General features: G+C 42.9%; 1 protein-coding gene across 1 annotated transcript in view; it reads right to left on the bottom strand.

Moving 5' to 3' along the window:
• FAM120A (family with sequence similarity 120A) overlaps nt 1-24,377 on the bottom strand; it is a 90,255-nt gene that overhangs the window by 51,523 nt on the left and 14,355 nt on the right. The window contains exons 3-4 of the mRNA XM_021712721.1: nt 15,258-15,386; nt 14,281-14,377 (exon numbers count right to left, since the gene is read on the bottom strand). Of these exons, the coding sequence (XP_021568396.1) occupies nt 14,281-14,377; nt 15,258-15,386 (226 nt within the window). The remainder of the gene's footprint in view (nt 1-14,280; nt 14,378-15,257; nt 15,387-24,377) is intronic.

A 24,377-nucleotide genomic window follows, 5' to 3' on the forward strand; every position in this document is an offset into this window, starting at 1 on the left:
TGCTCGTCTCTCCTCCAGATGAGAATGTGTAAAGCTCACAAGCCACAATCTATGAGGGGGACCCAAAAAAGCCCAAAAGTATCTTTTCAAGGGTGGGCCCCTTGTAGTATACTCGGAATCTGTTCCTCCAGATCAAACAGTCAACTGAAGTTTATATCTGGAAGTTCTGAGAAGGCTGCGTCATGATCTGCGGAAGAAACGTCCTGAGGTAACTGGTTCTTCTACCATGACAACACACCTGCCCATACTGTGTTGAGCGTTCAGCAAGTGTTTGTTTTTTTTTTTGTTTTGAGTTGGAGTCTCACTCAGTCACCCAGACTGGAGTGCAGCCTCACCTGCTGGGCTCCAGCAATCCTTTTGCCTCAGCCGTCCGAGTAGCCGGAATTACCGGCATGCGCTACCACGCCCAGCTGATTTTTTGATTTATTGTAGAGATGAGGTCTCGCTGCCCAGGCAGGTCTCGAACCCGCAGGCTCAGGCAATCCACTCACCTCAGCCTCCCAAAGGCGCGGGATTACAGGCTGAGCCACCAAGCCCGGCTTGTTTTTTTTTAAACCAAAAACAGCATGACCCTCATTGCCAACCCTTCCTATTCACTTGATCTCACCCAAGCAGCTTTTTTGTTTTTCTGGATAAAAAAAGTCCTCAAAGGGAAACATTTTGCCAATATGGAAGAGGTGAAACAAAAAATGACAGAAGCGTAAAAGGCATCCAAATAGATGAATTCAAAAACTATTTTGTCTCCATAGGTGTATTGCATCAAACAGAGAGTACTTTAAAGGTAACTACAGTGTTTAAACTTGTATGTTTAAATATAAAAAATAAACACACAATTTTTTATAAATAAATTCTGGGGTTTTTGGGTCCCCCTTATATCTGAAATTCCCCTCACCAAGGGCCTCGGTGCACAAGCTCTGAGATGCCACAGGCCTTTGATCCTGGTTCTCCCTAAGAAGAAATCTCAGCACAGCTTCCATCTAAGAAACGGCAGTTCAAGTAGCTGGAAATAGTGAGACTGGCGTGCGTGTGCCCACAGGTACCTCACACATGCATGCAACATGCAGCACACACGGAAACACATATGCACACAAGGAGACGTTCCTGACTGAACAACACATCTGGATACAGACCCCGCACTTCTAAGGTATGTGTGCACACAAGCGCATGCTCACTCACACACATACAGATACATACAGCAATGTGCACACACACAGGGAAACGTTCCTAAACAAACAATAATGCTGCTGATCTGCATCTCCTACAGACGTTGCTGTAACTGTTAAAGGCCTGATCTCAGGTGACTCTGAATCACGGTCAGATCTGGACCAAAGAATATTTTTTAAAAATCTATTTAAGCTCTAATATTATGACTCAAATTAATGTAAAGTATGGTTTATAATGTCTTGTAGCTAATCTTCCATACTTAACTTTCAAATAATAAAAATGAAAAGCTAGATCACGTAGCAACAACATTCATGTGAAAATGATAGTTTTTTTTTTCATTCTATTTTTGGCTGTCACATGCTAAAAACTTTCTGAAAACCAAAAACTTTCCTTTAAACAAAGTATATTACTGCATGAAACCAAAGAGATTCAAGGAAAGAACAATTTGGAGAATCACACTGAACCACTGACCTCAAATAAACCTTTATGAATCCACAGTGAGTCACTATTCTATCATAACTTAATCCAACAAGTAAATTACCTTTTCTCCATGTTTCTGAAGGTGACAGAAATGTCTAATAACCCAGGGTCTATCTCTGCAGGCCGCAGGCCTCCTCTAAATCAGGGCTTGTTCTCTAGGCCCAAATCAGCTGAGCGGAAGCACTGGCTGTCTCCATGACAAGAGCATCTTTCTCACAAGAGACACTAGCCAGAGTGGAGGTGCTGGCTCTTCATTCTCTTCCTCCTCTCACAGACACCACAAAGGTAGGCTCTCTACCTCCACTTTTATGTTAGAAAAGTATGCAGACTAAAAAATAGGCAGAAAAAATGTTTAATTATGAAATTAAGATATTTCCAAAATTTTAAAAATATTTTTTAAATATTAAGAACTTTTTTAAGAATGAAAAAAAAAAGAAACATGCACTGCAGTTCCTCAGTTGTGCTACGTTGACTTTTCACCCTGGTATACAGGGCGGTTCAGTTACCTACTTCCTCGGATGATTCACCACATCTAAATGAAGCCATCTGGCCTTTGCTCTAAAGTAAAGTAAGATAAATTTCAAAAAGGAATGGAGTTAAACTGGAACCTCAACTTAGAACTACAGTCAGCCTTACCTCACATCCCATTCCTAGCCCAACCTAACAAATACTCTTCTATCACTCGGCATATATTTAGATGTTACAGCAAACAAAACAAAGAATAGTTAAAAAGGTTTTTTTTAATTCTATAAAGCAGACAAGTGCTAATATCTGATTTTCTAGTGCTACCCCAAAAATATACCTCTGAAAATTTTCATTCCAAGATTAAATAAATCTACATAATCTCTACCACCATTAGTTTCCAATGCTTGCAAAAAAAGGGGGGGAGGGGCAAACTTTTCCAACTATTTTAAACATGTTCAAATGGACATACCCATATTTACTAAACATCAATAGTATATAGAAGATGCAAAGTTATAGGAAGAAAACTTTCATGCAATCTGTGCCCATTGTACTACAAATGACCTTTCCAGAAAGGCAGGTACAGGGTCTGGAGTACAGGAGGAGGAGCAGGGACAGTCTGGCAGCCCTGCAGGAGAGGAGGCATGGCAGAGCGAGTCAGGCAAGCCAAGCCTGGTCTGAGACCAGGTACGAAGTCAGTGCCCAGGGAGGCAAAGGATGGAGCACCAACTTCCAGCATCTAAGAGTTGGGGAAAGCAGAAGCCAACTCAGAGTCTGCAGGCTGGCCAGACCACGTGGGAAGAGTCAAGGCCAGTACCCAGGAGAAAAGGGCAGGCAAGGGGAGGCTGTAACACCTGAGGAATGGTTACTGGAGAAGCCTAAGTCAAAGGAAGAATAAGACGGAATCTGTACCATGCATAGAAGAATTGAACAACGAAAAAAATTCCACCAGGAACGCATATTTCAAGTTGATATAAAGAACTTTCTAAGAACTAGAGTAGTCACCAAGGAAAAGCGTTGCTTTACTGACTGCATAACCGCTCATACAGAAACATGCAGAACAGTAAGCTGGGTTGGTCCTTACAAGAGCATCCTAGCCCTCTAAATAGTTCTCACCCCTAAATGTGGATATTAAGACATCTGCTATCAAGGGATACAGCATCATTCAAACACACTTGGTGCCACAGTTGTAAGTAGCAAACTTTATCTCAATGTATTCAATTTCTTGGTTCAATTAATCAGAGTTCGAACAGCAAAGAACACTTGTACTGACTGAGCAAAGTTCAAGAAAGCAGAAAAAGAGCATCAAGGTTTATCTAACCATCTAAGTGGTTTTATAAGTCTATGACAAAATAAATTAGTTTCTGTCTATCTCTGAATTTTAGAAAAGCAAAATCTAAAAGTCTAATTAGCCTTTACTTATGAAGTCACTAGAAATTCCTCATTTGCTACCTAACACTGAAAAAAGTCATTAACAAACCTCACAGCATTAATAAACACAGAGGTGGCCATCTTGGAGAGACATATCCTATGCTCTTTTAAACTAGACCATGGCTGAAAAGGAGGGTATCAATTCTTCCAAAACAATCAATTCTCAATTTAAAAAAACAGAACTTCTAAAAAGCCACAAGATCAGACAGCCTGTATCATGTCATATCCCAAATTAAATAAAACAAACTCAGTGAAAACTGAAGAAGTAGTCACAAGAGCAGATACTTGAAAAGCAAAGGTCCCAGCAATCTCAGGAGAACCTGATTTTGTACTTGGGAATTCTGCACTATATGGGAAAAAGGAGCAGACTTTCTGCTCCAGAGGAGTAATGTCCTGGCTTCCCTCTGGGGGCATCTATTCTGTCAACCTCTGAGGTTTGACATCAACATCACCTGCACTAGCTTTAAAAGATAAAAACTGAGCTGGGCTCTGTGGCTCAGCCTGTAATCCCGTGCTTTGGGAGGCTGAGGTGAGTGGATTGCCTGAGCCCGTGAGTTCGAGACCCGCTTGGGCAACTTGGTGAGACCTCATCTCTATAATAAATCAAAAAATCAGCTGGGCATGGTAGCACGTGCCTGTAGTTCCAGCTACTTGAAGGCTGAGGCGGAAGGATCGCCGGAGCCCAGCAGGTCAAGGCTGCAGTGGCCGCTCCAGTCACTGCACTCCAGTCTGGGCGACAGAGTGAGACTCCAACTCAAAAAAACTAAAATAAAATAAATAAAAGATAAAAACTGATACAGATGAACAAGAACACATCTCAAAAAAAAGTAGGTACAGAAGGACATATACAACATAGCATTTACTTAAAAATCAAAACAATGTCATTTATCATTCCATACATATTAGATAAGAAAATATAAAAACCAGGTGTGGTGGCTCACCCCTGTATTCCTGGTACTTTGGGAGGCAGAGGTGAAAAGACTGCTGAGTCCAGTCTGGGCAACTTGGCGGGACCTTGACTCCACAATAAACCAAAAATCAGCTGGGCAAGGTGGCGCATGCCTGTAGTTCCAACTACTTGGAAGGCTGAGGCAGAAGGATCACCTGAGCCCAGTGGGCCAAGGCTGCAGTGCCTATAAGCATGCCACTGCACTCCAGCCTCGGGGAGAGTGAGCCCCCACCCAAAAAAACCAAGCAAATAAACAAAAAAGAAAATATAAAAACATGTTCTAGGCGGGCTATACGTGACTTTTAGAAAAGCCTGATAGTTCTTTAAAAAAGAAAAAGAAAGAAGCTCAATCTGAAGCATACGTCATCATTTATGAAACCTACCCAATGGGTATTCTGCTCATTATACTATTGCTTGTAAATTCTGTTACATTTACAGCTTTTCATACAAAAAAAAAAAAAAAAACCTTGAGCAAAAACCTAAGAAATGGTGGGTCTAAGATAAGATAAAGTGAGGATTAAATATAACATAAATTTTTAAAGAATGTCAAATTTTTAAGTTAGTAAAGTATAATAAAGGCGTAATATTGAATACCTGGTGAAAATAAAATGTGTAATGTCATTATAATAGCAAAAAACTACACCTATTCTAGATGCTGATAGCAGGGGGCAGGGACATGGGTACCATGGAGTGTCAAGGCACTTTTGAAAACATAAGGCAGACCTCTGTGAGAGTGGTCAGGTGGAGACCAGGCAGATCATCAAGCTATCTGTGTAACAGGCTCAGATCTCCCTCAAGCCCCTGCTGCCTACTGAGCCCACTCCCTGCAGAAGACCCCAGGGTAGCCACCTACCTTTCAGCCAGGCCTGGCCTGGGGCGGCGTGGGGGAGAGTGTGAGCAGCCCTGAGGACTCTTTCTCTCCAAGAGGGTCTGTGTCTGTGCTTGGCCTTCTGGAGAGGATGACCCTGCCACCTTGGATGGGGCCCATTGTGAGCTCCCTACAATGGCTGTGAGACCCACAATAGCCACGAGCCTGCCATGATGGCCACAAGCTCCCCATGATGGCTGTGAGTCCCCCACAATGGCCATGCTCCCCCTCAGGCTCCAGTGCCCACAGGCTCCACCCAGCCCTCTGGGTCCACATAGACCTGCAGGCTCCCTGCAGCCCTGCACCTTTTCTTGTCAGTTCTGTATCCACCAGCAGGGGCAGGGCAGCATTCTTCACTTAATGTCCTTTACTGTGGGAGATCTCATCTTTTCCTCAGAGTCTAAGGGTATTTGTTGTTGGAGAGACAGTTGTATTTTCAAGATAATTGCTAACACTACCTGGAGAAAAAAGTGACACAAGGATGAAGGCCGTGGTAACACATAAAGTAGGGCTGTTTTGTCTCCAGAGAGCATCAGGACATGCAGCTTCACGCAGCATAGGAACCCTTCCCACACAAGGAGTCATACTCAACAGTGAGGCAGGTACACACTCTTCTTGCTTCTTGCGTGGGACCCAGGACAAGTCCTGGGACGAGACCCGCGTTTCCCTCAGTTGCCACAGCAACTTCCTCACGTGAATTCTCTCTCCTGGACAGGCCCATCCAGGGGCTGGCAGGAGCACCCACCCCAACCAGTCATGCCTGTTCTCTCCTAGATACGCATATGGCTCTGTCACTGGGAGCTGTATAGAGGAGGTTCCTCTGACCCGGTCTGGTCTGGTAGAATGTGACCAGCCCAGGGGACCTGTCAGGATGCAGGCTGACTGCACGCTCCTGTCCTAAGGAAACGTCCCACAGGGTCTTTCCCAAACTCCCGGCAGCTGCTCCACCCAAGAGTTTCTTTCTGTGCCAGTCACTGTGTAGCATCTGTTCATTGCTTCCCAATACTAGCCCTTACTCTAGCCCCCTCTGAACATGGCAGGCAGAGCAATCGAAATGCATGCCACTCCCTAGACTAAAAAACTCTGTGATGAGGATATTTCCTTAATTTGGGAAAGGTGGGGAGATAGCACCAAGGTAAGAAAAGATGGTGAGATGCAAGACTTTCCCTTAAGATCAAGGTTAGATGAGGATAGTCATGGTTGTACTCCTATGAAATCCTGTGTTCAGAGTCACAGCCTGCTCAGTGGATCAGGAGGGTCAAAAGGGAAGACACTACTCTACAGAAGATATGGTCACCCAAAGGAATTTGCAAATCAATTATAAAAATTAATTAGAATTAAGCAAGGTTGTTTAATATAAAATCCATCTACAAAAGTAGTTTACATTCTATACATGAGCAGTTTGAAAATATAATTAAAGAAAAAATACACTTTAAAAAGCACCCAAAAATAAAGATTTAGCACTATACCAAACAAAAGATGTATGAACCCTTTATGAAGAAAAGTTTACTAAACAGCATTGAAGATGGTCAGGCATGGTGGCATATGCCTGTAATTCCAGCACTTTGGGAGGCCAAGGCGGGTGGAATGCTTGAGCCCAGGAGTCTGAGACCAGCCTGGATAACAGCCAGGCATGGTGGCATGTGCCTGTAGTCCTGGAAACTGAGGTAGAAGGATTGTCTCAACCCAGGAAGGAGGTCAAGGCTGCTGTGAGCTGTACTCCAGTCTGGGCAACAGAGTGAGACCTCATAAAGAAAGAAGAAAAAAAAATAAGTAAAGACATTGAAGACAATTGAAATCGATAGTGAAATATAACATTTCCTTGAATATACTCAATATTAGATATTTATTCTCTCCAAATTGCTCTACTGAGGCAGTATAATTCCAGCCAAAAACGTAAGTCAAAGTGCGAGTGATTAAGAATTGTCTCGATCTCTTGCAGAAATACTATGTAGACAGATTTGTCCAACCAGAGATCAAGGCTATAGTACTGAGAATGGTGAAATTCTGGCACAAGGATAATCAGAAATTCCACAGAACTGAGCCCAGAAACAAACCAAGATGTACAGAGACCCAACTTATGACAGAATAAGCCAGCCTATTCTGTGCATGATGCTAATCACTATAATGCTAATGGCAGGTTATCCACACAGGTAAATAAGAAATTGAATTCTCCTATTCACACTAATGACAAAATTCAATGCCAGCAGATTTAAAAGGCAAAACCATAAATAAAACAAAGCTTTTAGAAGACAAAATGTTCACCACCTCATAGGCTAGGAAGGAATTCTTTCTTAAATGTCTTCTCCTCCTCGTGAACACTTTAAAACACACAAGTGAAGGGCTGTGTGGGGAGCTACACGCACTCACTGCCCACCTGCAAGGTTAGCAGCCCACGCCCCCCCAAGCGCCATCTGCACTTCTACTCGTCCTCCCACTACTATGTCATGGTGAAGAAAATCTCAGGCACAGCACTGTTTCATCCCCATAGGACAGGACTTCTTCATAGACAATAAAGGAAAAATTGTAGGTAATGTCGGTATCTGACATGAAAACTAAAAACTCTGATTTCAAAGCACATCATAAAGAAAGAAAAATGCAAGCTATCAACTGGAAGGTGCAACCTGTAGTCGATAAACCTGATGAGCACCTAATCGTATATGAAGTATTCCCATGAATCAACACAAAAAGAGAATCCCAGAGGAACACAGCCAAACAGCATAAGCAAGCACTTCACAGAGAAGGAAACACTGCCCATAAACACAGACACTCAACCTCACTAGCAACCAGGAAAATGCAAACTGAAACCACTGTGGGATGCAAAAGAATGTGGAGCAAATAGAGGGACCCTCCACTCATGCCAGAGAATAAACTGGTGCATGCGTGTCAGGTGGTGTGTGTGCAGGTAGGCCCCCTGTCTGAAGTCAGCCCGGTTGCCACTCTGGCCCCAGGTCACGTGCAGGCATGTCCTCAGCGGTGCTATCCCTGGCGGCAAGTGGCTGGAAGCAGCCTGACTCTCCATCAGAGACAAAATGGATAAAACCTATCAATACAATGGAACGCTCTGCAGCAGTCACAAGCAAACTGTACCAAATGTCAATGAAGCCCAGTAGCAAAAATACTGAGTTAAAAAGGCAGGTCAGAAGAATACATGCTGTATGACTTCCTGTAATGATAGACAAATGAAATTATTTAGTATCCTGGGAAACAGACATGGTAAAACTATACAGAAAGCACAGGAATGAGTAATACAAAGCTGAGGGTGGAGGAGGGTGAGGGAATATGACCAGGGAGAGAAATATATGAGGGCTAAGGCATTAGTAATGTTCTACTGACAAAACACACTGCAGAATGGTAGTTACAAAATCATTTAAGTTTTTACAATTAAAAATCCTTTGGTGAGATTTCATCATCCTAAGAGCAAAGCCTCAAATTCAAGGCAGTGCAGGGCCATTATACTGTAGCTCTCGGTATTACCTGCCCACGCTTCTCTGCTTTCTGTACTGCAACTGCACTCTTCTTTCTCCTCCACACCATGACCTCTCACCACAGTACCTTTGCACATGCTGTCTCTGTATGGAATACACTTCTGCCCATGTTGGCATGCTGCTGGATTCCTACTGAACCTCCAAACCTCACCTTCAACATCAATCTAATCAATCAGAATCAAGCACTCATTTAACCATATATTGATCCAACCAGGTTGGTCTTCCTGAGTTTCCTGTCCTCATTCCCATAGGATCCCTTCCTGTCCACCTTTCCCCCTAGCCTGCACACTATCTTGTTTACTACACCATCTAGCAACCAGCACAATGCCTGGTATTTTGCATTAGTGTGGTACATTTGTTACAACTGATGAGCCAGTATTAATACATTATTAACTAAAGTCCATCATTTATTTGAAGGTTTGCTCTTTATGTTGCAGCTTCTGTGGGTTTAGACAAATGTATAAAATCTATCTTAGACCTGCATCTACCATTACAGTATCTCACAAGTAGTTTTACTGCCTTGAAATTCTCTGTGCTTCACCTATTCTATGTATCCCCAAGCCCCCTAGGAGGCACTGGTCTTTTTATTGCCTCCAAGTTCTGCCCTTTTCAGAACATCTATAGCTGGAATTATACAGACTGTGGCCTTTTCAGATTGGCTTTTTTTATTTAGTAATGGGCTTTTATATTCCCTCATATCTTTTCACAGCTAGATAGCTCATTTCCTTTTAGTGTTGAATAATATTCTACAGTCTGCATGTACCACAGTTTATTTATCCATTCACCTACTAAGACATCTTGGTTGCTTCCATGTTTTGGTATTTATGAATAAAGCTGCTATAAATGTCTGTGTGCAGGTTTCTGTGTGGATGAGTATGACTGCTGAATCATACAGTAAGATTATGTTTCGTTTTATTTTAAAAACTGCCAAACTGGGCCAGGCGCAGTGTCTCAAGCCTATAATCCCAGCACTTTGGGAGGCCGAGCCGAGAGGATTGCCTGAGTCCAGGGGTTCGAGACCAGCCTAGGCAACATGATGAGACTTCATCTCTACAATAAATCAAAAAAAGAAAATTAGCCAAGCATGGTGACACATGCCTGCATTTCCAACTGCTTGGAAGGCTGAGGCGGAAGAATCAGTAGGTCAGGGCTGCAGTGGCCATGAGCATGCCACTGCATTCTAACATGGACAAGAGAGTGAGACTCTGACTCAAAAAAAAAAATTAAATTAAATTTTTAAAAACTGCCAAACCATCTTTAAAGGTAGCTGTACCATTTTACAATCCCATCAACAACAAACTAGAGTTCCTGTTGCTCCAAATCCTTGAGAGCATTTGATGTTGTCAGTGTTTTGTATTTCAGCCATTGTAACAAGTATGTAACAGGAGCTCATTTACTTTTCACCGAGGAGAGCCGATGAGACATAGTAGATGCTTCTTCAGCCTTGGTTTGTGAATGCAAGTTTGTGAAGCTTGTATTTATTGATTGATTTTGTTTTGTTTTGTAGAGACAGGGCGGTCTTGAACTCCTGGCCTCAAGCAGTCCTACCATCTCAGCCTCCCAAAGTGCTAAGATTACAGGCATGAGTCACCACATCCAGATGTCACTTGCGTAGTTTTTAAAATAATATATTAGTACTGGCTTGTGCCCACAGATTCTAGATACACAGATCTGAAGTGAGTTTCTAGCACCTGTGTTATGTGTTATTTTTTTTTAATTCCACCAATAATATTGAAGCTACTGGTATAACCAGTGAACCAAATATTTTAACAACGCAATTGTGACATACCTTATTTGACATATGATTGTACATGCTATGACAGAAAGAACAAACATTATCATCTCCAGGTCTGCGAGTCCTAGCACAGTATTTATGACAGAGTCAATGCTGAAAAAATAAGTATTCATCCTACCACTACTTATTGTTAAAATCTATTTTAGAATAGATCATGTCTGGGAGTCTAGAGTGTGAAGACAGCATGGACGGGAACACATTCTTTCTTCACTTCTTAAAGATATCCACATCTATCGAGACCTGCCTCTCAGCACTGCTGGGCGATGCAGTGGGGGTGGAGGAGGCACTTCCTCCTATCCAGTAACTGTGTGGAGATCTGAGTTTTTTCCTCAGCATTGCACAGGAGCCACAAGCTTGGAAGGAAAGACACAAAGATGAAAGAAGTGGTTCCCAAATGCCAGGCCAACTGATACTCGACCAGGAAGATTTTTAAAATTTATTTCCTTTTAGTTGAAGTCCTACTCTGTTCACCCAGGCTGAAGTGTAGTCACACAATCACGACTACAGCAGCCTCAACTTGCTGGGCTCTGGCAATCTTTCCACCTCAGCCTTCCAAGTACCTGGAACTATGGGTACACAGCACCATGCCCAGCTAATTTTTTCATTTATTGTAGGGACTAGGTCTCACCAAGTTGCCCAAGTTGATCTCGGACCCCTAGGCTCAGGCAAACCTCTTGCCTCCAACTCCCAAAGTGTTGGGAACACAGGTGTGAGCCACTGTGCCCGGCACTCTTTTTTTTAAATATAGATTCCTGAGGCCCAATTAAGATCCTGAATTAGGAGTTCTGTGTAAGAATTAGAAATTCCAGCCAGGTCTAGAAACTTCTGGCTAGAGTCAACTCATCCCTTCCTTTCCCCATAATAGCCATACTCTAAGTTTCTAGTACAATTATTGTAACATTTCTTCAAAACTCTTCATATTCCAATTTCTGAATGATCAATAAAGTTAGATTCTAATAACAAGCAAGTTATATCCCCCAAACCGGGTTTTCAAAATTCTGAATTATTGTCCTGTAGAATAACACAATGGATTCTAAGACACATTACCAAAGATCACTTATGAACTACCTACCATTTCCAAAAACATTTCTATGGAAAATAAAAAGGATCTCCCCAGGTCCAAGCTGTTTCTTCTAGGCTTTTGGCTTGGGTTCCAGTCCTTGTCTTCTTTGTTTCCCTGGCAGGATCCCAGTAGTACGCAGAAGAAAAATCAATAAATGCTAACACTACCTGTGTTTCTTTAGATTTCTCAGAAAAGAACTAAAGGAATTGGTACAAGAATCCATTTCTGCTAGTTCCAAATTGCATGTCTGTAGCTTGATCCCCTCCCTATCTTGCCTCCACCTCTCTCCAGTTTTGTCTTCAGCCATTCTACACCACACACCAGCCACCCTGAACTTTACACTGCCCCAAAGATCCTGCCGTGCTACAGTTCTATGCCTGAATTTTTGTCCGTCCCTTAGCATACAATTCCGATTCTGCAATTGTCAAAAGCATCAGGATATGCTTCATAGAAGGATTGATAATGAGTTATCACCTATACAAGCCTGCCTGAAAATATCACTTTCAACACCCCAAATCTTTATCAATTACACTCCTTCTCTCCATAAAGCACTGAGGAGTAAAATGAAAATGAAACTGCATTGAGACAACTTCATGTTGACTCAATGCTTAATAATTTAATAAGAACGTGATGGCACCAAGCAAACCATTACATATTTTTAAGACATTCAAACTTAAAACTCAGCTTGCCTATTTAAAATGTCTTCAAGATTGTTACTATTGGCCCAGATCAACGCCAGATGTTAAGTGTGCTGTCCTTCTCCACACTTACTTTCCTACTTTTCTCCTCTTGAGTAAATATTCTAGTACCAAGTACACTCTAACGACTATCTAAACTACAAGTGCCACACAGACTGTCCCACAGGAAAAGAGTGCCAAGCAACACCCAGGGATGCCAGTACTGCCCATGAGTTCCATGTAGGCTCCTTCACTATTGACTTTGATACTCAGTCATTCAGTGCCCTTTTAGGTCATACAGCTACAACAGTGGTGACGACATCTGCTCTCAGACAGTATCTGCTATTCTTGTAAGCAGCACAGCCTAAAAGGACACTGAGGGATTGAACAAGCACTTCGGTGAAGTATTTTATATATGCTTTCTCTTTTGATATTCACATAATGACCCCACACTAATACAACATGAAGCCTGAAATCAGGAGACGCTGGGCTGTGCACAGCCTGGTAGCAACATTCATACTCCCCACCATTCCAACAAGCAATTATTAGATGTCTCCTGTGTGCAGGGTTAGAGTAGACCACGCTGGTCAGGGAAATAAATGAGCCCTCTAGGCACAACAGCAGGTGCACAGCCCCAGTGCAGAAGCCAGCCAAGTTACTGTGAGGCAAGAAAGAAGGCTGGGTTTGTGAGAGAGAAGGAAGCAGTAGGCAGGAGCTCAGTCACGGGGCAAAGCGGGGTAAGGAGTTGGGGGGTTATCCAAGTGTGAGGGAAAGCCAACAGGCAATTCTAAGCACTGGAGAATGCATGGGCCAATTTACATATTTTTTTTTAAAGTGGAGTCTCACTCTGTCGCCCAGACTAGAGTGCAGTGGCCGCAAACACTTCTCCGGCTGCTGTGCAAAAAATGAATCATAGGGTAGCAAGAGAGAAGCCAAGTGCCCCACCAGGAGGCTGCTGCCATCTTCTTCTGCAATGGCAAGGCTGGCACTGGCAAAGAAGATCAAGCAGCCCTGGCCTCCGGCCATGCCCATCTCCAGGCTTCTGCCGCCCCCTCCTTGCCACACTGCATCCACACAGGCCACTCTTTCTTGTCTACCACCCACCATAAACACAAAGCCAGTGCCACACCCTGATCTCTACATCCCCAGTGCCTAGCACAGAGTGGATACAATGCTTGAATAAATGAAGGAACACTGTCCCAGCAAAGAATAACTCTTAAAGACACTCTTGGCCTGGGAGTCATCTTCTGAAACAAAAAGAGTCTCTTGAACATGCATTCTTTTGTTACCAGTTTATAATATAAGGCAAACAACATACCTTAGCCAGAGCTAGGGTCTATTTCACGTACTTCAATGGCCCTAGACTCTTAAACAGGAATGTTTGATTTGGTAGAGGAGGATGCTTAAGGCTTAGTGCCTTACGACTTCCCATGAGACTAGGCAAGCAGGCTTTAGGCTAATAGCTTATAAGTATTTTAATTGCCCAATGTCAAATCTCTAAATTAAATGTGATCTTTTGCAAGAAAAAGAAGGCAATAAAAAAAGAAGCTACCAATCCACTGCATTTATGAAGTCACTTGCAGATCCAAGAGGCCCTTCCATGTGCAAGGAATTCTGAGACACAGATGCCCAAACCCTAACATCACTATGACCTGCCGCTTTGTCTTCATGACCCCTGCCGTTCTCCTTCACTGTAAGAAGTCTGCAAGTCTTCTCTTGCCCCTCAATATTTTCAGGAATTACCACTGAGTCTATCTAAAAAGTTTGGCTATACTGATTTACATAACTATAGAAAATCACATTTCAAAAGAAAAAAACCTACAAGATTGTATGGTGAATCTTTAAACCTCTTTGGACTACCACCTGGTCAATATTAATCCCAGAGAGGCCTTCATTTACTTACCTAGATAATGTGGTGGATGAAATGACATAGGCTTACTAGTCGCTGAATAATATCCAATTGCTCTCTTAAATCGAATAACTTTGTCATCTGTTCTAGACTGAAATAAATGCAGGAAAACCTTTGTAAATTAGTATGCCACTGGTCATGCACATTAACATATTTTTATAACTCAGCACATGTATAATAATCTCCAGTTTTTCAAGTGAGATCTAAGAATTTAGGATAACATTAAAACCTTCAGGGAAAATCAAGAGATTATTACCAAAGAATCAAGCCAAACATTAATTATTTTAAAGCAGTGTAGTTAAGATAGCAGAATTCCAAAGTGGCAGCCAGGCCTGGGTACAAGCTCTAGGACTTCTCTGACTTCCACTGTGCCAGCCTGGTCTCTGATCCTGTCAGAGGGGTTTACAAGCCATCCGAACTACATGGAACGAATGGCAGTGGGCAGGTCAGGAATATGCCTGCCCAGGGTTTCAGCTCTCAAGACAGAACAAGAGTCCCGCAAAACCTCACCTATTCTAATGCAAACTTGTTTGCATGTCTTTCTTCCCCAAAGAAGAAAATCCCTGACCATCACCTGATGGGAAAAGACAAATAAGAGATCTGTAACACCATCTGACTGATTTGATACCATTCATGATCTGAAAACTCTGAACTACAGACCCTATGAAGTTAAGATAGAGAACTCAGGAGCAGCAGAGCCCTCAGCACCATCTACGCTGATCTCCTCCTTCTGTTTCAGGCTGGAAGTGACACTGGAGAGGCCAGGTGTGGTGGCCGAGACTAGCAGCCGCAGGCAGCATGGCTGCTGCCTCAGCCTCCAGTCCTATGGCCTGGGGCCCTTTCCCAGTGGCCTGACAGGCAGAGCAGGAGCTCCCATACACAGCCGGTCAGGATGCACCTCTCAATCCCCTTCTTCCAAACCTGGCCAAACCACAAAGCAGTCCTTTCCTGTAAACCTATATTTTTTTTACCTGTGAATGCTGGAAAACATCTTTAGCTATGGCATCCAAATCAGAGGTGTCCTGAATGTTGCGGACATAGTCAGCAACGGCTTTGATCACTACATCGCAAGGTGGCAAGACCAGCTGGTGGGCCCGGACCTGAGAAAACAAACGCACATGTCAACAGCGGGCAGTCAGCAACCAGAACCAGACTACTCTGAACGGTAGACCTACAAGTTCCATCAAGGAGCTACCTTCTACAATCCTTATCAGCACCTGAACAACTGTCATCTGTGATCCTGGCCCTAGCACTTCCCAAAGCCTTTCGCACTTGAAGCTCAAGAATTGGATTTTCCTTTCAGAGATGAGACACAACTAAGCAGCTGAAACCATGTCAGGTAAAAAGAGCATCTGATAGCCTCAAACCACTTCTAAGAAGTAGGAGACCTGCTCACAATTAACCCCATGCCCAGAAACTGCACCCATCACAATCTCAGTACATGGCCTATAGGAAACCCATTAGCCACCATGGGCTCCCCTTCTTTCAACACCAACACACAGGAAGGCTGTGCTAGTACGACCTTGGGACTCCCGGAAACTATCAGCAGACATGCAGTTACCAAGTACCCAAACCCAATCCAAAAGGCCAACTTCAGCTCTGAGGAAATGGTATTGCTGCCTGCTGAGGGGCATGCTTGAGGAAAGAGTGACAGAAAACATGAAGTAAAGTAGGACTATCTCATTATCCAAGAATAGTTGACACCAGAAAAAGGTAAGCTAACAAACTGGAAAAGAGGGCAAAACATCTAGTAAGGGCTTTGGGAGAGAAAGAACAATGGCCTCCCAAAGCTGTTCACGTCCTACTCTCCAGAACCTGTGAATAGACCATGTTGTATGGCAAAGTAGAGCCAAGGTTGCCAATCAGCAGACCTTAAAATAAGAAGAGTCCTAGATTATTCAGATGGGCCCAATGTAACCATAGGGTCTTCTACATATGTAGAAAGGAGATAGGGAGTCAGTGCAGAGCTATATGGTGGGACAGGGCCTCAGAGACTGTTGTTGGCTCTGCTGGTAGAGGATATAAGTGGCTGCTAGTGGTTGGACAGGCCAGGGGTCATCCTCCCAGGGGCCTCTAGAGGCACTAGCCCTGCCCATACCACGATTTTAGTCTACTGAGAAATATTTTGGACTTCTGACATCTACACCAAGATAATAAACATGTTGTTTTAAACCATTGAGAGAGGGGAGGGAGGGGGAAAGAGAGAGGGGGAGACAAGGAAAGGACATGGAAGAGGTGGGGGAGGGGAGGGAAGGCAAGGAGAGAGAGAAAAAAGAAAGAGAAAGAGAGGGAAGGAGAGCGATAAAGAAAATTAGAAAAATTCAACCTAAGCAAATGGAATGGAAGAAACTACCAGAAAATATATACAAGGCGGACCCCAAAAAACCGAAATTTATTTATTTTTAAAAAGTGGATTTATTCTTACATGTTTAAACTTCAGTAACCTTCAAAGTACTCTTTGTCCACCGCTCAAAACAGTTTTTGAACTTGTCAATTTTGATGTTTCTGCTGTTTTTTGTTTCACCTCTTCCACAAAGGCAAAACATTTCCCTTTGAGAAATTTTTCATCCAGGAAAACAAAAACAGTCACTCAAGGTGAGATCCAGTGAATGAGGCAGGTGGGGCACAGGGGTCGCAGTCAAAAGCTGTTGAACACTCAACATGGTTGCCACAATTCAAGACGTTTCCTCCACAAGTCATAAAGCAATCTTTTCAAAACTTCTAGATAAAAACTTTGGTTGACCGTTTGGAATCATGTTTTGTGGAATACATTAAGAATAAATACACTATTTTAAATAAATAAATTCCCCTTTTTTGGGGTCGTCTCTCATATATTTACACGTCAAGGTTAGTATCATGCAAATGTCCAGATACACAGAACTACTTTAAACTTCCTTTTTCAAAAAAGCAATTATTTTTTCTTAAAAATAATGCTTCCCTGCCTGAACAGTTGCTCTTTATGGCACAGGGAAGCACTCTCCCTTTGTTTTGGTTATCAGTGTCTGGTGGAGGCAAAATCATGGTCTCTGAGCACCACCAGTGGTGCCTGCTGGTGTAAACCATAAGCACCTTCCTGGAGCCCAGTTGCCACACATACTCTACAGTCAACAAGCGCATGAAAAATGCAGAGACCAGCCCAGGTGACGATGGAAGCCACTGTTCACAACCCAACGCTGAAGGGTGCTTTGGGAAACCCACAGTAGGGCAAGTCAGAGGATTCTGGGGATAGCCGAAGTACGGGGACAGACAGGAACCCTGAGCCATCCTACACTCAAGTCAGCTCTGCTGGGAACCATTGGGCACCATGTAGAAGGGACAGTCAGCTCTGAGGAGGGCCCAGGAAGGAACCTAGACCTTCTCATCTCTATTAGTCTGGGGTGAGTTGGCCACTCAAGTCCTTGATGCTCTATAAGCCAGGAATTATTGTGTCGCATACAATATTTGAAATGTTGGTCATTTTGGGTGGTTTATCACACAAAACAAATAAATGACAGTTACCATGGCAATAATTGGATTTAATGGTTTAAAAAATTGGCCAAAAGTCTAAAAGTTCTTTCCCCAAAGGATAAGAAGCTAATGGGGGGAGCTATGGCTGTCTCCATGCTTCCTGGCTTTGGTCTCCTCTCCCACCTTGGGGAGGTGAATCTTCTCTCTCTCTCTCTCTCACTAATTTACTTTAAATGAACTATATTTTCTACTGTAAAAAAAAAAGCTAATGGGGAAGGGTGCAGGGCCTCCATGACCCACGTTGCCACAGTACCCGGGCAGTCCTGCTGAACTCCCATCCTGCTTCAAAGTAAAAAGGATACAATGTGTTGCTTTTGTCCCTGTGGATATCCTTGTCACCACTACCCCACCCCCACAACACTGCAGCCAAGAGATCCTTGGAGTGGACAGATGCTGTAATTAAAGTGTCCCCTAAATCCTTCTGAGTGGCTAAATGACACCCAAGATGATGCTGCTGGTTCAATACTGAAAACATCAGGCCTTCATCCTTTGTTATTCACTGACTCCGCAGCCCTCCCTTCCAGCACCCTCCTGGCTGGCCAGCCCAGCGCCCTCCCCCCACTGCAGGCGGCCTCCAGTCTCTGCAGGCAGTTCCTAATCTAGTCTTCTAAATCCAGTTCAAGATGAGCTCTGTGACATCTGCCTTAATCCTGAAGGTCAAGACATGGTGTGAGTTTGTGGCCTGAGTGGAAGAGGACTCTGGGGGCAGTCCTGAGGGCCTGGCCACACCAGCAAGCCCCACCTCACTACATGAGAAAGTTCTGTACATAAGATGTTTCAAATCAAAGAAGAAAACAGCACATAAATTAACTTCTAATACCTATATAGTGCTTTTATCATGTCAAAATACTTAACAAGTTTCAAAGGATTTACCCTAGAATAACTTTTAGTAGCAAGATTCCTTGGTACATTTAAATAAAGATATATTTACAAACATCCAACATATATATATGTCTATACATACATACGTGTATATGTATCATGCAGATGAAGGTACTGAGCAACATATTTTCAACTGGGAAAGAACAACATCAAGACTTTTTTACCCACAAAAAGTGTCATCAACTGTGTTGCTAAATCTTCCTTGAAATTCTAAAATAGCACATAGTTCATCTCATCATAACAGCAACTAGACATAGTTGTTGAAGTAATCTGTCCTTGTCTATTCATAAAAACAAAATTAATGCTCAAACCAAATAAGTGATGTGCTTGCTGCTTAGAGACAGGCCATGAAATATTGTGATGAAAGTCCCATTTCCTCCTCTTTTTTCAATGTTAGTCCCAAAACTTAACATAGAAAAAGACAAAAGTCAAATAAATTGTAACATATTGAAAACTGGAAACATGTATACTTTCTATTTTTTCGAATGTATAGAAGGTATAAATTCTGTTTATTTAGAAAGCAAATGTTTATGATCAGTTGCTTTTTCCATGGCACTTTGTAGCAATTTCACTAATTGTTAGTTACTTGCTGCAAGTAAAGAGAAACAGTGCTAGAAAAGACCTCCAGAAGATCTAGCCACCTCTTTGCTTCCAGGCAAGATCATTAAATAATAAATAGATACTGTTTGTGTGGAAATTGATGATAATTGTCTCTTTGCAAAAATATCTTCTTATATAAAATTTTTTCACTTTTAGCATCATTATTCCCCCAGTCTCCTGACCATTTCCTACTGAAAAACGTATGCTGTGATCTTCTAATCATCACTGACACTGAGTACAGAATGTGAGGACTTGCTGAATGTGGGACGCCACCAAACCTTACCTGGGCAACCACGCCACAGGGCAAATCTGACACGTCAGTATCTGTGGGCAACAGTGCCCCACTGCCATCCATAACAATCTCCTGTCCTTTGACCATTCTTGACAACCTTTAATTCGTTGTTTTATAAAAAATACCTTCCATAAGGCGGCAATCCCAGAGCTGGGTCAGTGGCACGGGCACCCAGCCCACTATATCCTTGGGCCTGCTCCAAGTGGGTGGCACTGGCAGCACTGGCACCACAGCCACGTGAAGTGAGGCTTTGGGCCCATCTCCAAGCAGCTGCACACCCCCAGGGCTGATCTTCAGAACAAGCAGATGTTCTTACTGCTGTTTCTACTGGGCCAGTGTAGACGACAGCAAGTAAAGAATGGAAGTGCACTACAAGAAAACCAGGAGGCCCACAGAAACCCTATCATGCACAGATACCCCTAAAGGGCACAGGAGGTTCTCACTGAAGCCAGGTAGCTATTCCAGACAAAAAAGATCTTTGATTCTTTAGAGCAACTGATTTCAGTCATTCCAGGGCACCTTAAGAAAACTAAGAAAACAACAACACTATAATAACATTTGAAACCCAAAGAAAATCTCTTCCTGATCCTTAAAAGCAAAATAATAATTTAACCCCTGCTAAAGAAGCATGTATTTATTTATTCACAGTTTTCTAGTATTTCACTGCTAAAAATTCTGCAGTCTCATTCTTGGTTATATTTTTAAAATCAAACATTTTTCTACAGCTGTGAATTTATTTAAATGGTGTTTTCATGTCCTGTCCCAACTGTTAAACTAGGCTCACCATGTCACAGTACTCAAAAGGATTTAAAAAAAAAAAGTCAAGATTACTTTTCATATAATACATTGATTAGAAATTCTTTCAAAGCTTTCTAAAATGTATCACTAGAAAGGGATAATTTAACGGGGTTCAACCTGATCTCTAAAATCTGCTTGGTCAATACGTCCCTGTGGGATTTATAAGCTAATTAAATATGCCATGCAAAACTATGCTGAAATGATTTTAAGACCACTGGTGCCACTGCTCCCAAAATGCCTCTTAGCTGTTCACTGAAAATGCAAGTGAGCATAAACACTAAACACAAGCTCCACATTAAACCACTGCTGAATAAAGACCTGATCCACTTCATCACCACTTGCCTGGAAGGCAGCAAAGTGCCAGGATTATATGTGCTTTTGGCAATTTCAGGTACTAAAACTGGAAGCTCAGTTTGATCACTAACCTCTCTCAGCTGAGGCACATGCTAGAAAATAGCAACAGAGAATGTCTAAGTTCCCTGACATCAGGACACTCACATTCTTGTTGGTGACAAAATGTTGGCCCTGTCTCCAAGGGAACCCCTGGAAGAATAAAGTGGATCACAGGTCTGGGGGCAGGGAAGGGAGAAATGCTTCCACAATCATCCAAAGCACAGTGGGTAGAGCTCAAAGTGTGGTGGTCCCCAAGAACCTGTTACCACCGCAGTCCCTGGCCTCAGCAGGCTCTGCGTCAACCAGTCTTCTGAGCTGCAGAATCACTGAACATCCCCCACAGGCCCAAGGTTTTCTACTAAGCCATTCTAGAGAAAGGAAAACATCTCAACACTGTAAGTGCTGGACACCACTAATGATCATGTCTTCAAAAATTATGACACACGTCAATATTTTGCACACATTTGCCTAAATAAAGCTATGAAAGGCTGGTAAAGTGCAATTAATCAAAAATAATGCCATGTGTGTTAACAGCTTCTCAGAGGGAAACTGTTATGCAGATACACTGAAGTATTCAAATAATTTCAACTGAACAAAGTTCCTCACCCCATTTACAGGCCTGAAGCCTAGGATGAAAAGGTAGGTGGGTCGCTGGTGGCCCTGGTTGCCCTGTGAGATTTTGGGCTCTGTCCCACAGTGAAAGCATCTCTTTATAAAGAAGTGCCACCAGTCCAGGAAAGACACTGTAGTGTACTGCGGTGACTTTCCTTTCTTGGGGGAAGGGCTGGCACTTATTCTAACATACCCAGTCTCTACTCCAACTATGCACATTTCACTTAATCCTCACACCAAATCCAGGAGTGGTCACCATGAACGCCCATCTTACAGAAAAGTCACTAGGTGCTCGCCAGAGCCAGCCAGGAGCAGCTAAGTAAGTGGATGCTACACACTTAGCCACCACACTATGGTTTTTTCATCTTCCACTCTAAAGTGTACCTTTTTAAATGCTGAAATGTACATTTTCAATGAAAAGATGGTAAATGGTGAATTCCTTTTTCTTCCAATATTCTTAATTAGAAAAATTAAGAGTTAGCAACACAATGATATCCTTCCAACTTGTTTTTTAAGCAGATTCATAGAACTTAAACCACCGCTGTGGATGTAGAGTCACTGCAAGGCTTTCAATGGTTAATGATAAGAGTAAACCTGAGTTCTGACAGAGCATCGTGTCATGGAACTCAGGTGGGAGAGGAGAAATCAGCGAGAGAAAGATCCCGTCTCCTCCCTCATGGACCTCCAAGCAAGCAGTGACCGAAAAGGTGCAGGGACTCAGGAAGTATCAGAGCAGGCACAAGAAGGGGAGAAATCAAAGGCAAATCCCGACCCCTTCCTTGGACAACTGGCAGGGACAATGGTGTTCCTAGCTGGGGAATACAACATGGGAGGATAAAACAACTGAGAAGACGATGTATTGAAATTAGAAGTGCCCAATCTGATGTCAGGCAGAGCATTCATGTGGAGGCGAGTGGGAAGGGTCCTATCTGGAGAAATGCATATCATGGAAGCTGAGAATTCAGCTCAGATTCATCAGAAAAAGTGTGAAATCACTGGAGGAAGCAACAGAGGAAAGGAGGAGACAGGAGGAACACCGAACACTGCTGTGCAGGAAGCCAGGTGGAAGGGTCCCCAGGGAGGGCAGGAGGATGGAGATGAGGGCAGGTCACCGGGCATCAGTGGTCTCAACAGAAGCAGTCTCACGACAGGGAGACTCAAGAGAAAGTCAAGCTGTGGGGACATGGTGGAGGCCACCCTTGGGAGATATATGCTGAGAAGGGAGACATAAGATGGGAGTCAGAACATGGGAGAGACTAGCCACATTCACAGACAGAGGGTTAGGCACCAAGAGAAAGGGAAAGGCTGTACAGGAGCAAGGGGACCCAATAGGATGGAATCCCAGAGGCCCCGCCAGATGTGTTCAATGACAAAAGCTTGGCCTGTAATCCCAGCACTTTGGGAGGCCGAGGTGGGAAGACCAGGAGTTCAAGAACAGCCTGGACAATGTAGCGAGACAACTGGTCAACTGGAGTGTACTGTGGTGACTCTACAAAAGATATCAAAAAAATTAGCCAGGCATGGTGGCATGCACCTGTAGTCCCAGCTACTCAGAAGGCTGAGGCAGGAGGAGCACTTGAACACAGGAGTTCAAGGCTGCAGTGAGTTGTGACTGTGCCACTGCACTCCAGCCTGGGTGACAGAGTGAGATCCTGACTCAAAAAAAAAAAAAAAAAGACAAGCCTCAAGAATGCCAGGCATCCTCCAACGTTAGGCTGAAAAAAGGAAGATGGAAAATGAATGTGTAAATGGGGAAAGAGAGGCTGAAAAAGACATGCCTGAAGGTGTCCATATTCTAGCATAAAGAATCTCCTAAGGGGAAGCAGGGGGAAAGTGAGTCAAGGCTAAAGGAGAGTGACAAATGCTCAGGGTGACCGTGACGGAGGGTGGACTGATTCTGCCGACACGAACGGCTGTCTACAGTTGGAGAGTAGCATTTTTCAAATCAGTTTTACTGAGATATTTTACATGCAATAAAATTTATCAATTCAATGTATTCTAACAAATGCATATGCTAGTGTTACCACCATTACAATCCAGAAAATATCGCATCCCCATCACCCTAGAGCTTCACTGTGCCTTTCCCACCCCAGTTCCAGGCAACCACAGGTCTGCTTTCTATCACTACACTTTGCCTTTTCTAGTTTTATATAAATGTGATCAGATATATTTCCTTTGGGTTTAACTCTTCACTTACGACAATGCTTTTAGGAAAAACATGTATCTCAAGTCAGTAGATTATTTGTAAATAATATGTCTAATAAAAGACTTGCATCTGGAATATATTAAAAACTCTTACAACTATGATGAAAAGACAAGTAATCCAATTTAAAGATGGGCAAAGGATATGAATAGACATTTATCCAAAGAAGGTATACAGATGACCAACAGGAAAAGGCAAACAACATCATTAGTCATCTGTGAAGTATAAATGAAAACCAAAATGAGAAACCTCATGATACCCACTAGGATGGCGAAAATAAAATTAGACAATAAAACAAGTATTAACAAGGATGTGAAGAAATCTGAATCTTTATGCACTGAGGAGGAGACTGTAACTGTGCAGCTGCTGTGGACAATGGTTTTGTGATGCCTCAAAAAGTTAAGCATAGTTACCACATGTCCCAGAAATTTCACTCCTAGCAACATACCCAAGAGAAATGAACACATATGACCACACAAAAACTTGTACACACTAGTTCCTAACATCATTATTTATAATTATCAAAAGGTGGAAACCACCCAAAAGCCCACCAACTGGTAAATGGATAAATAAAATGTGATATATCTGCACAATGGGATACAATTCAGCCATAAAAAGGAATAAAGTACTTATACATGCTACAACATGAAAAAATCTTGAGGCCGGGTTCGGTGGCTCAGTCTGTAATCCTTCGCCTTTAGGAGGCTGAGGTGAGTGGATTGCCTAAGCCCACGGGTTCGAGACCCACCTGGGCAACTTGGTGAGACCTCATCTCTACAATAAATCAAAATGAGCCGGGTGTGG

This window comes from Carlito syrichta, unplaced genomic scaffold (assembly GCF_000164805.1).
Source record: "Carlito syrichta isolate Samal-C Ts95f unplaced genomic scaffold, Tarsius_syrichta-2.0.1 Scaffold303625, whole genome shotgun sequence".
Lineage (NCBI taxonomy): Eukaryota > Metazoa > Chordata > Mammalia > Primates > Tarsiidae > Carlito > Carlito syrichta.